The sequence below is a fragment of the Agrilus planipennis genome, unplaced genomic scaffold, assembly GCF_000699045.2.
Source record: "Agrilus planipennis isolate EAB-ADULT unplaced genomic scaffold, Apla_2.0 scaffold84, whole genome shotgun sequence".
NCBI classification, from domain to species: Eukaryota; Metazoa; Arthropoda; class Insecta; order Coleoptera; family Buprestidae; genus Agrilus; species Agrilus planipennis.
In genome coordinates, this window is record NW_020439025.1 from 388429 (window position 1) to 409073 (window position 20645).

The 20645-nt window shown below is 35.6% G+C and overlaps 2 protein-coding genes across 3 annotated transcripts in view; both read left to right on the top strand.

The window, feature by feature from the left end:
- Nucleotides 1-20645, top strand: part of LOC108734906 — a 418148-nt gene that overhangs the window by 300778 nt on the left and 96725 nt on the right. The window lies entirely within an intron of this gene.
- On the top strand, nt 1588-4337 carry LOC112904986. Of its 2 annotated transcripts, none has more exons than XM_025976406.1 (3): nt 1588-1764; nt 2057-3155; nt 3195-4337. In XM_025976406.1, exons 2-3 carry the CDS (start codon nt 2067-2069, stop codon nt 3966-3968), a joined length of 1863 nt encoding a protein of 620 aa, XP_025832191.1. In that variant the 5' UTR covers nt 1588-1764; nt 2057-2066; the 3' UTR covers nt 3969-4337. The 2 variants fall into 2 exon arrangements, with proteins under 2 accessions (XP_025832191.1, XP_025832190.1); XM_025976405.1 differs by having other exon boundaries at nt 2057-3152; nt 3192-4336.

The following is a 20645-nucleotide window of genomic DNA, read 5'->3' on the forward strand; positions in this document are numbered from 1 at the left end:
CAGATCATCATTAAATCAATGAAGATTAATTAAATAATCAATCAAAAATTGGTATATTGGGATAATATAACACTATTTTATTAACTTATGAACCGATATTGTTAAACAATGAATATTTTGTATTGCCAAAACGAACAATTTTTTGAATAATTAACAGTTCGTTGCCTCAATGTATCAAAATTTTGCCCCAACGAACTATTTTTCTTTGCAGCAATGTACTATACGTTGGTTAATAAACGCCTTTATTGAATAACAAACTTCTATTCATTGTGTTAATGACGAACTTCTTTATTGGACCAATATTAAAGTACATTTTGTTGATGCAATCTACTTTTTGTTGCATTTACGTACTTTTTTGGTTCAGTGTACGACATTCTTTTTAACCTAATTTTGTTAAATGAACAACTTTCAGGTGAAAACAGCAAAACTTTTTCTCTGTGGAACTATCATTTGATTTGAAAAGTATTATACTAACAATAAGTTTTAAATGGACAAGCATAGGAAATCAGATTGTCCCAGACAATAGGTACTTACTCCGTTTTAGTAAATCTTAAAATTTTATGATGTATTTGCTTTAAAGGTCTTTTGTGTCAAGTTTAAAGTTTATACACGCATGGAAAACGGTTTTGCATACATACAGTAGCCTCCCTTCACCCCTCTGCAGGGGTAGATTTTTAAAAAAGCTTTCTTAATGGACATTCACACCCAAATTCAAATTTCATGATTCTGTCTTGAGTGGTTTAGGCTGTGCTTTATCTGTCAGTCACTTATGCAACTATTTTATAAAGGTATAGTATACATACAAGTGGATCATTATGTTTGTATGTTATAGCAATAAGTTAGAAAAAAAAACTTTTGGGTGTTTCATTCCCACCAGCCAGTAATGCTGGTGGGCGGGCAGTCCCTACCGAACTATGCCGGAAGGTAGAGCAGAAGGCCCTCTTCAGCCTGCTTTCAGGAATCGTGGGAATGGGTGGGTGGTGGTTCGGGTGAGAAAGTTGAGACGGGCGAAATGAAGACAGAAGAGAATGAAAGATTATCTCTGGATTATTACTGCCTCAGCATTTGCCTAAGTGATCCAAGGAAATCACAGAAAACCTTGGACCAAGGCAGATGGACCCTGAATCGAACCGGCGTCCTCCCGAATGCTAAGCAATGGTCTAATCCTCTAGGCTATGCCGCTCGGTATTTAATAAGTTAGAATGTACTTATACCTTATTGACAAATACCACATAGTTGTAGCTTCATATTTTGGTATCATTATACATATAGGTAGTACATTTCTTATTGTCTGAAACATATTTTCAGCTATAATAGTTTATTATTAAGTAAGTTATTGAAGTGAAACTTCTTTATCAACGGTAAGAAGGAAATTTATTAAGGTATAAAACCGAAAAGTGTAACATTACGAGTCACGTCACGTGCCACGTGTCACCCCTGGTGGATATGTCTAAAAGGAGTGATTGTAACAGGCTTCAGATGTTAACCTGTTAGTAGTAATCGATAATCCGAAAATTGTCATTTAGACAAATTGTCAGCAGATCGCGCCTACGCTGTACTTTCTTCATATGTAGGGGAGAAGTGGCATGAAGGAGCCAAGCTTTGAAAGAGCCACCTGCATTATTTCGGTAGCTTAAGAACGAATTTGGTTGGTAATATTATTTTTAAGTGGCAACACTGATTTCCCATCACCCATAAACGTTTGATAGTTCGCCGAAACCAACGGACACCTGTACATCAAGTTAAAGTTTTTGACACTAAAAAGTAAGTATTTTGCTCCATTTGAGTTGTGTTTTTGTATTTTACTGTAAACAAATATAGATACATAGATTGTTGACTGGGGTTTTGCATATATTTGGCCTTGTAACTGCGTAAAAACTAAGCCGCAAAAGTTTTGATATTGTTGTTATTTCGAAGTTTATAGTTTTTTTTAAAATAAGTTATGAAAGAGCCGGGTTAATGGGCCTCAAAAGAGCTGGCTCTTTCATAGCCGGCTCTTTTATAACCCGTTTGAATATGCAATTTATTTCGTATATTATTTAACTATTTGCTTCAGAAATTACATTATGGAGAAACCTGGTTCAGAAAAACGAAAAAGACCCGAAAAAGAGGCAATCGAAGAAGCAGTCAGTGAAGTTTTGCAGAAAGGTCAGTCCATAAACAAAACTGCACTTGCCTTAAATATATCGAGGGCTTATTTAGCTAAAATAGTTAAAAAAGTAAAAGCTTCTGGTGAATTATCTTATAAACACTGTCCTAATATAGGGAATAAGCGTATTTTTACAAGAGACCAGGAGAATATGCTCGCAGATTATTTAAAGACGGCTTCTAAAATGTGCTATGGCCTAACTAGGCAGCAAACTAAGAAGCTAGCATTTGATTATGCCATGGCTGATGATATTTGCCCAGATAAATGGAAGGAAATTGAAACTGCTAGTGACGATTGGCTCAAAGGGTTTATGAGCAGACACAAAGACTTAGCTGTGCGAAAACCTGAAAGCACTTCTCTATCCCGTGCAACAAGTTTTAATAAAACAAATGTAAACAACTTTTTTGAGAAACTGACCACTGTTTTACGCAAACACAATTTTCTTCCCCATATGATTTTTAACGCCGACGAAACAGGCTGCAGCACCGTCACCAATCCACCTAAAGTGATAGCCGAAAGAGGTTCAAAACAAATTGGGCAAGTTACCTCAGGTGAACGAGGAACATTGGTGACAACTCTGTTCTTTATTAATGCTGCTGGTGGTTTCTTACCGCCTATTTTTGTGTTTCCTAGGGTGAACTACAAAGATATTATGTTAAATAATGGTCCACCTGGAGCTCTAGGGTTGGCTCAACCTTCTGGATGGATGACTGAAGACTGTTTCGTTAAAGCGCTTGAACACTTTGTGACTTATATTAGACCATCAAAGGAAAATCCAGCATTGATTTTAATGGATAATCACAGCTCTCATGTGAATCTCAGAGTGGTTGAATTTGCCAGACAAAACTCAATCGTTATAGTTACATTCCCGCCGCACTGCAGTCACAAACTGCAACCACTCGATGTCACTGTATATGGCCCTTTTAAAACTAGATACCGCATTGCCATGAATGAATGGATGTTGTCAAACCCTGGTAAAACGGTGACCATTTATCAAGTTGGACAATTTGTAAAAGAGGCATATCTGTCAGCATTTAGTCCTCAAAATATAACTCAAGGATTTTTGAAAACAGGAATTTATCCTCTAAATTCTAATATATTTAATGAGGAAGAATTTTTAACTTCATATGTGACTGATAGACCTGATCCGTCACAGTCAAAAGATGGCGGTGAGCTAAAATCGGACAAGGAAAATATTGAAACTAACTTAAGATCTACACCTCCTCCTTCTACAAAAATATTTGAAGCATGCGAAGAAAATGAGGTTGTAGCAGGCCAGAATATCAGATCATCTTCCGATTTAATCTCTGCCCCTATGGTTGCGATTCCAAGTACTTCTAGGCAACAAATTATATCGCCCGAAATGGTAAGACCATTTTCTAAAGCAGGGCCAAGACAAAACACGACACGCAATAATAGAAAAATGTCATCAGCCATTGTAACTGACACACCCGAAAAGGAAAAATTAGAAGGGAAAGAGAGTAATGCAAAAAAAACAAAACTTAATATTAAGAAAATGACTACAAAACAGTCAATAAAAACTCTTAACAGAAAATCAAAAATAAATCAAGAAAATTTGGTACTGCAATATGATTCCGATTCGTCTGACTCTATCGTATTGGCTGAAGTAAAAAAAAAAGTTATTCAAAACAAAGCAAACTGCAAAACAAATAAAATTAGTGAAGATTGCGTTATATGCAGCAAACCATATAAAAACAGTGATCAAGATTGGTTTCAGTGCAAAATTTGTTCTGGTTGGGCTCACGAATCCTGTGGTATTAAGGGGCAATTTAATTTCTTTTGCAATAAGTGCTTCTAATTTTAAGTAAATAACAATATTCTGTTCCTAAAAAGTCTGATTAGTTATCTTAAACTTAAGCAAATAGATAGTTAAGATTTTAAGCTTAAAATGAGCAATATTTTTTTATTGAAGTTCTTAAATATTTAATGATGTTTTCATTTATAAAAGATATTTATTATTTTGTTTATTTTTCGAGACTGTTATTTATGAAAAATAATCCGCCTCTAATAAATAGGTATGACTGAATAATGTTAAGATAAAGATGTGTGTTAGAATTACCTAAAACGACCGATAGAATAAAAAAAATTATAAAAATGTTATTTTGTATTTAAAAAGAATTTGTTAGAAATATCCTTTTGCTTTTTCCTAATACTGCAATGATTACTATTTTGAATAATTGTCACAATTATACTTTTTAATGCAGAGCGGCTCTTTTAAAACTTTCGGTGGCTCTTTCAATACCAAAATGTTATGAATGAGCTAAAAGACACATTTTTTTTAAATGAATATTTCATTAATCCTATTATTATATTTAAATTTGTTTGTATGAAATTACCTACTTTAATAAATAAACAATAATTTGAGAAAAAAAAATCCTGATTTTTTTTATAAAAACTATATTTTTTGGCTCCGTTTAGTAAACTGGCTCTTTCATGCCACTTCTCCCCCTACATATTGCATATGCGTTAGTGTTTGTTTGTTTTGATTTGTAATTCCTCTCCGCAGTTTTGTATGGTGCAAGCGTAAAAATTTTTAACAACACTAAACCAATATTCAGCATTCATCCGCTCGAATTAAAGTTGTATTTTTCTGGTGTTTAGTAATTAGTTAATGCAATAGTTTAAGCCAATTTTTTTTTAAATACTACTATAATATACAATATAAATAAGTTTCACTAATACAGGCTCGCCCATTTTTTATTAAATTTCTAGATATACTTAATATTGAATTTCGTTAATATGTTGCCATCTACCAATGTACCATACATATAATAACAGTAGAAGCCACAAGCCACAGCAACCATTTTGGCAGTATCCGAGCTGTTGCACTTTTGGCACTATAGTTACTCACAGATGTCGTAGCGGTATATTAGATGGTGAGTTTTTTTGTCTGTTTGTTTGGTAACATTTCAGGCCTTAATTACTAATCATCCTGAAATTTTCTACACACATTGTCAGGGACACAGAATAGGACGCAGGGAATCCTGGTCAGGACCATTTATTAAATTATTGTATCTTCGATTATTTTGACACGTACTTAGGACATCACCACGAGCAAAGCCTTTGGTGATACCTATCATGAAATTTTGTACACACATGGTCAGGGATACTGAAAAGGACAGAGGATATTTTGTATCCAAAAAAAAAGTATAACGTTCGCGAGGAATAGAAAATTGGTTTTATGTGGTCATCGATGATCTTGGATAAAATAGATTATTTAAACAAGTCGGTAATATGTCGGAGAATGTAAAAGAAGAATCCTAGTAAGCCACCAATTGAGCTTTAGCAAAAGTTGTATGATTCGATGTAATGGTATTGTTTAGCCTAGTTCGGGCTGTTAACGTGATCCAGGAAGGTCAAGGAACTCAAGTTTTTTTTATGGAAATACCAATTTTGCAGTATATGTATTGTGGTGGGAAAATTACTTTCAAAGCATTCTTACTTCATTCAAATTTATTTCATGTCAAATTTTATTTCAATTCATTTCAATTTCTTATCTTTTACATAACTTAGTTTCCTATCAATCTAAACGCTATTGTTCTTTCAATCACTTTTACCTAGAATTCCAACTTCAACCATATCTGCATGAACTCCCATACTAATATCTGGTCTTACCCTTAATTGCTTTCTCTTGAATTCTGTACTGTTTAATTCTACTTATTTCTATAAACCAGTGTCTTCAGCCTCTCTCTCACTACTTTTCCATCTTGAACATTCTATCAAATCTACTTACAACTCTATCCTATAAATACTACAAAAATTTCATATCTTGATACCGAGGGGCTTGGCCTAGAGGTTTAGACCATTGCTTAGCATTCGGGAGGACGCCGGTTCGATTCAGGGTCCGCCTGCCTTGGTCCAAGTTTTTCTGCGGTTTCCTTGGATCACTTAGGCAAACGCTAGGGCAGTAATATTCCACAGATAACCTTTCATTCTCTTCTATCTTTATTTCGTCTGTCTCATCTTTCTTACCCGTACCACCACCCACCCATTCCCATGATTCGTGAAAGCAGTCTGAAGAGGGCCGCCCTACCTTTCGGCATAGTCCGGAAGGACTGGCCGCCCAGCACCATTAGTGGCTGGTGGGAATGAAGCACCCAAAAGTTTTTTTTTCAAGTCAGCTACCAAGCGGCATTGCCTACATGTTTAGATCATTACTTAGCATTCGGGAGGACGCCGGTTCGATTCAGGATCCATTCGCCTTGGTCCAAGTTTTTCTGTGGTTTCCTTGGATCACTTAGGTAAATGCTGGGGCAGTAATATTCCACAGATAACCTTTCATTCTCTTCTATCTTTATTTCGTCCGTCTCATCTTTCTCACCCGAACCACCACCCACCCATTCCCACGATTCCTGAAAGCAGGTTGAAGAGGGCCTTCCGCCCTACCTTTCGGCATAGTCCGGAGGGACTGCCCGCCCACCAGCATTACTGGCTGGTGGGAATGAAACACCCAAAAGTTTTTTTTTTTTTTTTGGACTGGAGACCGAGCGGCATGGCCTAGAGGTTTAGACCATTGCTTAGCATTCGGGAGGACGCCGGTTCGATTCCGGGTCCGTCTGCCTTGGTCCAAGTTTTTCTGTGGTTTCCTTGGATCACTTAGGCAAATGCTGAGGCAGTAATATTCCACAGATAATCTTTCATTCTCTTCTGTCTTCATTTCGTCCGTCTCATCTTTCTCACCCGAACCACCACCCACCCATTCCCACGATTCCTGAAAGCAGGTTGAAGAGGGCCTTCCGCCCTACCTTTCGGCATAGTCCGGAGGGACTGCCCGCCCACCAGCATTACTGGCTGGTGGGAATGAAACACCCAAAAATTTTTTTTTTTTTCATATCCTGATACAGTCTCTTGTCTACCGCCTCTACTACCATTTGTAAGTGTTTCTGCTTTTATCTACTCTGTTTTATTGTCGTTGTCTTTGTTATTGTTATTGTTGTATTATCTTGTTCCTTTTGTCACTTTGTTCTTGTATGTATGTTTTATTTTCCTTGTGCAGTTTTGTTACTTGTGTTTTCGTTTGTTATTGTTGGATATAAATTGTTATTTGTTATTGTTAGTGTTTTCTTGGTTTTTGATTATTATTAACACCAACAGACACTAAAGTATCTTCCCCTTGTTCAACAATGAATGATGAATCAGAGTAGATCAGGATGAAAACTAAAAATTCAAATCCAACAAACCCACGTTTCGCCCTAATTTGTGGGCTTTATTATGGTCTCTAATTTACAGAACATTAAGAGTACCTACTGAATTTTGTAACCTAAAAGTCCACACTTAAAGACAAAACATCGGTTTGTTGGTTTTAGAGTACCTAATAAAAAATGTTTTCACCCTGATAAAGTCTGATCCTTCATTCATACCAATTTTTGTTTCAGATTTGCATAAAAAAATACATTCAAACTTGATTTAGAGAAAATATTTGTGATAGACCCTACACAGGCCCAATATCAACAATTGAATTCACTTCAAAAATGATGTTTCCACATTTAACAAATATGGAAAATGTAGGTCAGCATCATGTATCAGAATATTTTAGAATACTCATCCCAGGACATTGTTAGAGGATTTATTATTAAATTTTAAGAACACTTTGTATTGTTAATTAGTTCCTCCGAAATATTTCGATAATTGGCTATTGAAGTCATAAATTCGGTTCTGTATCGTTGTGTACCTCGTAGATGTAAAAGCAAAGCAAATAAAACGTCACAAGCGGATTTCAATAAAATCGATGACCGAGGCTTCAAGCAAACAAAGCACGCTCATTGTCTGAAAAAAATTACGTTGTTTATAGTACCAAGTTCTAGTCGAACCTTTGAAATTTAATTAAACGAATAACTAATGACTTTAACTAAGGGACTTTACTGAATCCGACTTGTTTCAATAATTGGAAAAAAGAACGGAATCAACGGAAACTGTATTAGCATCAGTGGCAGCCCATTCTCAGTTCCGTGAAAGACACTGTCGATAAATTTAGTTTGTAAAATTTTCTAAAATACTGTTTCCATATTTAACACAAAATAGAGTGAGTTATTCTGCATTTGTTTGAAATTTTAAAGGAAAATTCTATTTCGCTCAAAAGATTTGGAGTGACAAAACGGAAAACGTTGAAAATAAAATTAATTTTATTCCTTTTTTGGGTTTGTATAGGTACGGTTATGGTATAGGTTCGACTCCATTTGTCCCAATTAATAATTAAAAAAAGCAATGGTAAAAAGTCTCAATCATGGGCGTATGTAGGATTTCAATTCAGGGGTTTAAAAAGAAAAACAACATTTAAAAAGGTAACATTATTTTAAAATATTATATATAAAAAAAATTATGAGTGCTGCCAGCACAGGGCAAAGTAATATTACCTAAACGAAAGTTGGTATCAGCAATTTCTTATGCTGAAGCGTACGATGTGTTGCATACATATTTACAAACAATTCCTTTAAATTTTAATTATTGATTACTATACATCTATTAAAAAAAACGTAATGGCCGACATTAGTAACAATGCGACAACATTTGAAAAAGAATGATGGCCGACAACGGCAACAATTAGAAAAAAATGATAGCCGACACTACGTCATAGTATTGTTCACAAAAGTGAATTTCGACCACTTGAAGCAATGGTGCTAACAGTTTCGAGGTCACAGTGACTGATAAGGGGGAAGAACTTGTTAAAAATAAACAAAAGACTGATTCTATACATCACAATCAGTAAAATACTCAATGTGATGATCAATGGCAAAGTCAAACGTCTGGACGATCGATTCAGACCAGTAGTAAGGGATGTGCGGCCTCATAGCCGCATGCGGAATGTGTGAGATTCTTGTGCGACCTTCATGAAATGAAACTAGCCCTTATATTAATTAATGATAGAGATGATGACAATTTAAAAATTAATTGAATTAGGTAAATAATGTGTTGTCCTCATGCTGCAGTATTTCAGCTCCGGGAATTTTCATTGCCTGAAGTTTGTCATCTAGAATTGATTATCAACTTACGCAGTTTCCTTTATTAGCCAATTGATGATACTTTCGGGAATTATTCTAATTGATATTATTGTAAAAATTCATTTTACCTCAAATTATTAAGAAAAGACGTAATTTGTAGTGGATAAAAATGAAATGAATTTTCACATTAATATTAGATTAGATTATTGTTCACAAATAGTCAAGGATATGGATTGCTCTAGCTTTAGGGAAATGCGAAGATTAGCGCATGATAGGAAAGAGTGGAGGTGCGTGTCCAACCAGTCTTAGGACTGACGACCTTATGATGATAATTATATATTAACCACTATTAAGAGTTTCTTCAAGTGATTCTAATTGATTGATTATATTTGTCAATACTAAACTAGTCAGTCTAGCCTTGCGAGGTACAATTGAAAATTTTAAATGCAAAAGATATTTTGCGCCAAGAAAAGGATATATTAAAGTTGCTTCAAATACTTTAACTCATAAATCCACCGCAAGGAATAATTTTTCGTTTAGACTTGCATATTTAGTTTTGGTCATGCATATTTGGTCTTGGTTTTAGTCTTAGTCTTCGTTCGGGCTTGGACTTGGTCTTCCTAGCATAAGGACAGTCTTGCTCTTGTAGTTTCGTAAGAGCAAAACGAAGACGGCAAGACCAAACCAGTCTTGCTTATCGCTACTCTTCTGTGAAAAATCGCTTCCATTTTATTAAAAGTTCACTGTAACTCCTATTTGCTATATTGCTAATATTACCTTATCATCCGCAAATTTTTGCAATGCTAGTTTTTGTCCCTGTATCTTTATCCCTAAAACTGTCCTGTCTTTGAATTGAATACCTACCATAAATTATATATATGCGCTATTTTGTCACGAGTCACCACTGTCAGTGTTAAAATGGCATCGTCAATAAGTGTCTCATTTAGCCTACTTTCGTTAGGAAACAATGGATTACATTCAAGTTTAAGTGGGAACGCAGTGCAATTATTTCCATAAAACCTTGAATAAGTGCTGCAATTAAGCGAAAAGGCACTATATCATATAAAACATTTCAAATGTAAAGAACAAATGTGTTGTACTGTAAGAGAAATGGAGTTTCATTTTATGAGCGATTCCATTTTGCAGCATAAACCGTTCCATCTGATGCGCTTTTCAACATTCTTTTCAAAAAGGTTTTCCAAACATTTTTTGTAGAACCTCAATACGAAAACTATAATGTACTACGAAATTCACAAGAAAACTAACTCTACGTGATTGGTACGTAGCCAAACAGGATAAGAAGCTTTTTGTTTTCTTTTTATTTTTTTTTTTACTTAATTTTTCTCTTTACTTGAATGGACTTTTGTAATTTAAAAAAATACAGAAAAAAAATACATACAATATTCCGTCGGAACTATCAGACTTGGATGACGATCTCAACCTTCTTGGGCCTCATCAGTACGCCGTAAAGTTGACGTTTACCACCTTGTTTGCAGTAAATTTATAATACGTTGTCTAAAGGTAGCAGGTTGAGTAAGGCCACTCCCTCACAGTGCGTTAACGACTGCTTGCATGTCGAAAGTAAATGTATTTAAAGCGAACGCTTTCACACTGATTCGATCCGATATTAAAATCGTTGCAGTAAAAAATGTTTGTATTAACAAAGCGTGCTATAAAAATACTGCACGACACTTATATTCAATGTAACCAAATGTACGCTTTCGCACATGTCATGTGTCGCGCCAACTTATCTTTGTCCATGGTTGCCGATATTCATTTCCGCCGCACGTCTATGATATGCTAGTAGTTCTAACCACAACTTGCAGCCATTAACATGTCTTTCTCCAAGAAAACAATATTCAATTATGAAATAGCCGATTTAATAGAATTACTGTTTTTCGTTCCGTTAGATACATACAACTAAACCAGACAACACTGCAAGGATAGGTAGGCTCGCATTTCAAATTGGAACGTTGTAGAAACAATATTTAGTCGCATAATGTGAAAGCGGCGTTCCGATACGATACGACAAATCACGTACAGTAAATCGTGTCGTTGTCGCACTGTGTGAAAGAGGCTTTAGTCTGCGTTCAATAAGGCTGTTCGTATACTTCGTTTAGTTTCTGTAGCGATGTGACCTTCAGTTTGACCAGCGCAAAGAAGAAAAGAACAGCACTAGGCCAGAAAAGGAAGGAGACAACTCTCTGCCAAACTGTTAACCGGTGAGGAGCGTATAATCCGTAGGTACAGTATTGCACGGAAAAATTGACCATGTTATCCACTACAATTGCATTACTCAAATGTGCTGTTATTGGTATCATTTACTACTGAAAATATCAACGAGATGTTCGTTTATATTTGAAGACATATTAAAGGCTTTAACGCTTGTTTTCGACTCGCACTACTATTCATGATTGAACAAAACTTTTGGAAGGTACTGTATGAAAAAGTATGTTTAATGAACCAGAGTCGAGAGTATAATGAGCTTTTTTCTCCTTACCTACGATTTTGCCAGCGCGCATCCAAGACATTGGAAGGGGCACATCGCTAAAGAAAGTAAATGAAGTATACAACTGGGTAGTTTTGGATTCACTCCAGGGAGTACCTACAAACTAAAACTCCTCTACCTCAGGCCGTTTTAGGACCTATCGGTTCAACCGTGTTTTGTTGTAAGTGTTTTTCAATAAATTAGTGTGATGGACTACCAAATTTATAGTAAACAAACACGATCATAAGAAACTATTTATTTATGCAAACTTAGAAATTAATATAATTAAATTAATGTTTAGGAGGAATTGTCTCAGCTAGTCGAAGAACAGACTTATTTGAATCTTAATTGTTTTAGAGAACTAATGTCTCAGCTGGTCAAAAATGAACTCTCCTTCTGTATAAAAATAAGTTCGTATGTTATCTTCCAAAATGGAAGAAAGCAGGGTTAGGGTTGCTCAAGCCTTATTTACTTAAATTTAGGTATGCGTTAGTTATTATGCGTTAGCTACCTACATTAACAAATTATGTATTGATGTATATAGACTGTTTACACACTGATTGAAACAAACCAGATATCAGAGGCTTCCGCGTAATAACAATTACCTAAAGGGTACAATGGTCGAAGGCATAAACTTAGGTATTTACGCTTGTTTCTCTAAATCTGGTTTTCCTACATACCTGCGTAAGACTAACGACCTGAAATAATACAATACAATAACTGTAACTCTACGATACTATACACAAATACTTATAAAACTATACTACTACCTGCCTAAATTTAAAAATATGTACAAAAACATTATTGTTATTAGTAAAATGTACGTTATTCTTAACTAATCCATGGTCGTTACTGCCCTTAAATTTACAGTGATTTAATGAACGTGATTAATTGTAGGCGTCCGATTTAACTTGCAACGCCGACATTTTATCAAAGCATCAAGTCAGAGCTTCCGAAGATTTGCCGTGTCGGATCTTTGAGAGTACACGGCGTGCATGGATGAACGAAGGCTACGGCGCGATGGGCGAGCGGGCGAGTGGGCGATCGTGGCGTTTACTCGTGACAGAAATTTTGGGTGACGGCCAGAAAGCAGAAATCTCGACATCCCGCTGAAAGCTAACGTCAATTACGTACTATCTTTCTTGTAGACTACCTACAAAAGAGCAGACAAAACGCATTTACTGAAGTAGGTACGTGGAATAAGTACGTACGTGATAACAGATTCTCAAATCGGCTTTGAACTTGCCACACGTAAGAATAAAGGTAAAGCTGGGCAAATTTAGGAATTGTATGTGATTGATTAAAAGAGGGGAGGATAGTTTTGCAGTTTAAATCGAATGCAAAATATAAGATTCTGTGAAGCGGGCAATTGGGTTATGAATTATATCGATCAAACTAAAAGTCTACTTTTTATTACACTCAGGGAACACAGAAACGATCATAAAAATATTAACAACTATACACAGAAGAAAACTACTTTGATCTTTTGAAAGCATATATAAATAGAGGTAGCTATAATTAATGTTTGAAGCGGTACTGACAAAACAGTATTGTATGAAAATAAATAAAAGTAAAACAAAAATACTGCTATGCAAGGGAAGAAAAACTAGGGAAAGAGGGAATATAAAGGATAGGACACGAAAGATTAGAAAGAGTGGCTGATTTTAGGTTTCTAGGAAGTCAGATAAGTCAGAACGGAATGAGTAGTAGAAGGATATAAAGCAGAGGATAGCGCAGGGTCGAGTCGCCTTTGATAAAGAGAAGTCACTTATATGCGCGTGAACGATTAATTTATAAATTCGAAAAAGATTGTTAAAGGTTGTTGGAACGCGGCGCTTTACGGGTGCAAAGCATGGACAGTAGGCGCGACGGTAAAGAAAAAGTTAGAAGCGTTTGAAATGTGGTGTTACCGGCGAATGATGAGGATACCGTGGATAGACAAGGTTAGAATAACAGAAAACTCTTTGGAAGCAAAAATTGGCGAGATAGGTTGGTAGGCACCTTCTCAGGCATGAAGGTCTAGTCAGAGACATTAGAGGCAGAAATAGGAATTAAGAGGAGTAGAGATAGACCTAGTTTAGATTACTATTCGCAAATAGTTAAGGATGTAGCATGTTCTAATTTTAGAGAAATGTGAAGATTTGCTCAGGATAGGAAAGTGTGGAAGTGCGTGTCCGACCAGTCTTGCAATATGAATATTGTATAGCCAAGCTACATGTTCTATAAATCAGTGTTGAAAATATATGATTTCGGTAAATATAATGTTGCAAATAAAAATATAAGAAAGTTAAATGTTAAAATTTACCGATAGAGGGCAGTGAAGATAGTTTAAGTTTAAGTATATGCTATAATATTGTATTGAGAAGTAACAAAAACGTTAATGTTATATAATGTTTATAACGACAACATTAACTTGTAAACAATCAAGAAGTAAATATTAAACCAAATTTTTACTGTATTTAATTTAATAATCAACAGTTCGCAAATAGTGTTTAGCGTGACTCTATTGTTCTGTGAGAGGGTCACAGGGGTTCCGTTGTTTGCCCTAATAAAAATAAGTATGTGAAGATGTGGGACATCAGCATCAATCGCTCTTTCTGCACACGGATGTGAGATGGCCTTCGACTGCAACCGGTAGTCATTTCAAAGTATCGCATGACGAAAAATTGATAATGAAATCGACTAATATATTCGATAAATTCCATGTATTCAGCAGGTCCTAGTGAAGAACTACAGCTACGTTTACAATGAGAGACAAAATATTTACTCAATAACGATAGAAAACAAATTTGACTTCTGAATTGAATCTGTTGAACGCAAAGGTTACCAATTAAAAAAAATTCTAGAGGAGTGACAAGGCAGCCACTGTATTTATACAGAATTCATTCGCAAATCAGGTCAAACCATCAATTTTAAGAGAATTTCAAAGGTATTGAGGATTTATCCTCTCTAAAAAAAAAATTGGAATCAGTTGATTCAAATTGAATAACATTTCGATTGAACTTAAAGATGAATACCCTGCATTCATTGAGAATGTTATCACGGTGCCTGTTTAGGTTTGTATCGATTTACATACATCTTCTGCTAGAGGGCACAATAATAAGCATTTATTGATTATTAATCTAACGTAACATGGATACAATACTATTTTTAATTTAATTATCTTAGAATTTCCAAAGAACATGAAAAATTCTCATCATCCACTGTTTCTAATCTTGACCTAGTTGGAATATTCCACATTCTTAATTATATGTGAACAGTATTGTAATCTAGGTTTAACTCTACTCCTCTTAATTAATTCGCTATTTCCCCTAGGTCTAATGTGAACAAAAGAATCAAGGCAATCCTGGATTCTACTGTAACACTGTCCTTAACGTTGCCACGTGGTTTTTAATTGCTTAAATAATTTATTATTTTATATGTACATTGTACTGTCATCTGCTGTAGTTTTTAATTACTTCTCTATTTATTATTTTAATACATTGTGTTGTTGGATTTTAACATTTCACATTAATATGTAGACACTGATTATTTATAAACATTTTATAACTAACTAAAAGAACCTACCGTGATAAAACCTCCCAACAACAGGCGAAACGTTGGTGTCGGTTCTGTAAACAATAGACTTTATCACCCTCTTTTGTCTTGATCCGCTTGTTCTACTCTTGTTTCTGTTTCTGATATGTCTCTAACTAGTTCTACATGACTGAGAAGGTGTCTTATCAACTAATTTCGCCTATTTCTTATTAACTTCCATAGCGCCCTCTGTTGTCCTACTTTTTCTAATACATCCTCATTTCTAACCTTCTGTATCCACGGTATGCTCATTATTCGCCTGTACCGTTACATGTCGATCGTTTCTAACCTTTTTTTCCGCCGCACTCATTGTCCACGTTTAGCACCCGAATTGACCTTTAGATTTTACTGGGAGCTAGAATCTTCAATTAATGTAAATGGGAAGTTCTTTTGATGATAGAGGTTTAGTTCAAAAATACGTATAGCATTGTCCAATGAACTTCAATTTAAACTAGAAATGTTAGATAGAGAGGTAGTTTAAAAAAATGTCGTGGGCTATTACCTTGAGGGTTGAGAAGTGACAAACTCTTGATCTTTCATTGATTTCTGTATCTCAGTAAAAACATTGGACGTCTGACCATCATCGTCTTACAGCTTATCTGCAGCTGCCGTCTAGTCAAATGTTTTTGAAATGTACAAATTCAATTTTATAAGGTCGATCCCTGACGCATTCCACGGCCCACGACATTTTAAAATACCTGTAACACAATAATTGTTATAAGATAACATTTTTTAAGATACACATGTATGTATAGATACCAAATAACATTCATGCATTTCATGTGAAGTGTTTCACGCGACCACATACGATTTTTCCATTCTTTTGGCATTGACGATAAGGATTAAAGCAAACCAACGAATCCATTTTAACTGCGGCAAAACTGTATGGCTTTGTAAACCCCTTGGTGTTCATGCTTCCGTGAAATATTTTCTATAGAAATATGACCTCGTTTTAGATTACACCTTGCATGGTGCACAGCGTGCGATGTGCGAGAGCGCGCGTTGCAACTCTATGTCATTCCTCAGAACAGTTTCCATTTAGGGCGGAAAAGCGTTGAATATCGCGAGCACTTACCCCCATCCAACCCAGCGCTGCTTGCTCTATGATCCTTTATAAGGAATGAAATGCACCTTATCTGAAGAACTATATTTGCTCACGTCGCTTTTTCTTACGGATACGTTTCTCTTATTAAAATAAAGTGCTCTTAGAGTAAAGAGGTTTTTGAGGTGCGTGTGTGCACTAATTAACTGGAAAATTAAACAGATGGTAAATTTCAATTGTAATAACAGTGTTAGTTATGAGCAAAGTTGGTCTTGGTCTGGAAGTCTTGGTCTTGCGAAAATGCAAGACCAATACCGAGACCAAGACTGTCTTCACACTATATAGCAAGACCAAGTCTAAAACCAAGACCGATTGAACAAAACCAAGACCGCTTGCAGATTCGGTCAAGACCAAAATTCAAGACTAAACGAAAAATTATTACTTCATTCTTTCATAAGATAAACTATTTGGACTTCTTTATACTAGGGTCAATTGAAAAGTCCCCGGCCTGACACATAGATGGCGGCACCAGAACTAAATCCATATGATTTTCAGTTAGTCCTAACCTTCAAAAGACGCGTCTATAAATTTGACGGCTGTCGGATCATTAGTTTGTGAATTATAGCATTTTTAGTGAAGCAACTTTTGTTATTGTGAAAAAAATGGATAAAAAGGAATTTCGCGTGTTGATAAAATATTGCTTTTTGAAGGGAAAAAATACAGTTGAAGCAAAAACTTGGCTTGATAACGAATTTCCGGACACTGCCCCCAGGAAAATCAACCATCAAGGATTGATATGCTAAGTTTAAACGTGGTGAAATGAGCACCGAAGACGGTGAACGCAGTGGACGCCCAAAAGAGGCTGTTACGGACGAAAACATTAAAAAAATCCACAAAATGATTTTGAATGACCGTAAATTGAAATTGAATGAAATAGCAGACACTCTACAGATATCAACGGAACGTATACATCACATCATTCACGAATATTTGGGTATGAGAAAGCTCTGTGCAAAGTAGGTGCCGCGCGAGCTCACTTTTGACCAAAAACAACGACGAGTTGATGATTCAGAGCAGTGTTTGAAGATGATCACGCGTAATAAACCCGACTTTTTGCGTCGATATGTGACAATGGATGAAACATGGCTCCATCATTTCACTCCGAAGTCCAATCGACAGTCATCGGAGTGGACTGCACACGATGAACCCGCTCCAAAGCGTGCAAAAACGCAACAGTCGGCTGGCAAGGTTATGGCGTCTGTATTTTGGGATGCGCGTGGAATAATTTTCATTGACTACCTTGAAAAAGGAAGAACCATCAACAGCGACTATTACATATTGGATTATTGGACCGTTTGAAGGACGAAATCGCCGAGAAATGACCACATTTGCAGAAAAAGAAAGTCCTGCTTCACCAATACAATGCACCGTCTCACAAGTCAGTGAAAACGATGGCAAAAATTCATGAATTGGGCTTCGAATTGCTTCCGCATCCACCGTATTCTCCAGATCCGGCCCCCAGCGACTACTTCCTGTTCTCAGATCTCAAAAGAATGCTCTCGTTGGGAAAAAATTTTCGTCGAATGAAGAGGTGATCGCCGAAACTGAGGCCTATTTTGAAGCAAAGGACAAATCGTACTACAAAAATGGTATCGAAAAGTTGGAGGATCGCTATAATCAGTGTATCACCCTTGAAGGGAATTATGTTGAATAAAAAAAACGAATTTTGCAAAAAAAATGTGTTTTACTATTTTAGGCCGGGGACTTTTCAATTGACCTATTACTTATATAAACTTTACCACTGTTTGAAAAAAAAATATCTACAAGAATGTCCTCGGATTAAGTGTTCTTTGTTCCTATGTCTGGTCAACACATGATCGAAATATAAGGACAAACTAATTCGTTTTCGATATTGTTTACTCCTTTTGAGGTTTCCGTAACTCTCACTACTATCGACACTATTTTCCTTAAAATTCATGACAAGCTCGCATGTATGACAGAAAATTTCGGCTTTTAAAATAATGATTGTGTCGGTAAATAGAAAAAATTTGTATCAAATTAAATGAGCAAGACCATGGTTTAATACGCAAGACCAAGACGTAACACGCAAGACAAAGACCAAGACCAACATCGAGACGATACCAGCATGACGAAGTTCAAGATCGATGCTATAACAGCTATAACAAGACTAAGACTAGAAGCATTTGAACAAAACCAAGATCAATACTAAGTCTAGGACAGTCTTGGTCTTAGTCTTGCTTTGCTCATTACTAAACAGTGTTTTTTGCAGCATATGATTTTTAATAAAGTAGGTTTTAAGCTAGAAATTAATTTAGAAGGTTTTTATTACAGGAAATATGGTCGATATATCGTAGGCTACTACATAGACTCGTAGCCAATCTGTAGAATCAGTCGCTCCTATACTTCGTTTACTTTCTCTAGCGATGTTCCCCTTCCAATGTCTTGGATGCGCGTTGGCAAAATCGTAGGTACGGATAAAAAAGCTCATTATACTCTCGACTCTTGTTCATTAAACATAGTTTTTCATACAGTACCTGCCAAAAGTTTTGTTCAATCATGATAGTAGTGCGAGTCGAAAACAAGCGTTAAAGCCTTTAATATGTCTTCAAATATAAATAAACAACTGGTTGATATTTTCAGTAGTAAATGGTACCAATAACAGCATATTTGAGCAATGCAATTTTAGTGGATAAAATGGTCAATTTTTCCGTGTAGTTACTGTACGGGTTATACGCCCCTCATCGGTTGAGAGTTTGATAGAGAGTTGTCTCCTTCCTTTTCTGACCTAGTGCTGTTATTTTCTACTTTGCGCCGGTCAAATTAAAAGTCACATCGCTAGATAAACTAAACGAAGTATAACTACATGCAAAAAATCGGTGTTAATTTATTAATTCTAACTTCTTAAACAATAAGAATAATTAACATTAACCCATAAGTGCCTAATCTACAGCGACTTGTCTTCTTCAAAAAACAAAACCAGTAATTAGCTTCTACTTATATTTTCAGTAGTAATTGGTACTAATAACAGCATATTTGAGCAATGCAATTTTAGTGGATAAAATGGTCAATTTTTCCGTGCAGTACTGTACGGATTATACGCTCCTCACCGGTTAAGAGTTTGATAGAGAGTTGTCTCCTTCCTTTTCTGACCTAGTGCTGTTATTTTCTACTTTGCGCCGGTCAAATTAAAAGTCACATCGCTAGATAAACTAAACGAAGTATAACTACATGCAAAAAATCGGTGTTAATTTATTAATTCTAACTTCTTAAACAATAAGAATAATTAACATTAATCCATTAGTGCCTAATCTACAGCGTCCTGTCTTCTTCAAAAACCAAAACCAGTAATTAACATCTAGTTATATTTAATCAGCATTACTTAGTATTTTACATAGACACGTAAAGTTTTTTACAGTTGTTTATTCACTCAAATTCGGTTCCCTATTTACACCAACTGAAATGAAAATCCATATTGTTGATAACAAGCTCCCTTTGGGAGAATAAGTAATGCGAGAAGAGATCTTAGTGGCTGAATTTCAAAACCTTTGACATTAGAAGCGCTAAAGCAACTTTAATTACATTCACGTGAGAAGGTGCTTTCTTGGAGTAGAGAGTCGGTTGTAACTTTATGCTAGACTTCCCTTCTCTTTCAATACGAGTGTACGAATAAAAGATGTCAGTATCGGTTTAATGCTATCTTGTTTTATAATACATGAAATTACTGAACGAGTGAGGTTCTTCCAACAGACATATTCACATTATTCACATGAAAAGGCTACTAAACTAGTCGTAAGACGTCACTAAGAAATGTGTTTGATGTTAACAATTGCTTAATCAAGGGGCAAGGGCTTGGGTGTTCAAACCCTCCCTCCCAGAGGAGAAGGTCGTTATATCAATTATTTCGAGTAGTGCGAGAAGCAATTGCGGTCTAGTATAGACATCACTGATTCATTGACTGGTAAAAGACAAATAGTAGCCTAGGTTACTCCTAATAACTATCTCTTGAAGACTATGACGTCTCATCAAAACTAGTTCAGTCGTTTCGAAGATTATGCCGTACTAGGAGAGCAGCAAAATATTTTTTAAGGGTCGTTTGTGTCTTCATCGTCGTAAGGTCATCCAGTCCTAAGAGTGGTTGGACATGCGCCTCCACTCTTTCTTATCCTGAGCTAATTATCGCATTTCTCTAAAACTAAAACAACCCTCATCCTTAACTATTTACGAACAGTAATCTAATCTAGGTCTACCTTTACCCCTCCTAACTCCCGTTTCTATCCCTAATATGTATAATATGTATAATTCAGTTCATTATTATTTTTTAATAAATTCATAGGGCTAAAAGATAATAAAAAATAAAATACACTATATTACAAAGAAATTAAATATTTATTGACTGATAATAATAAAAAT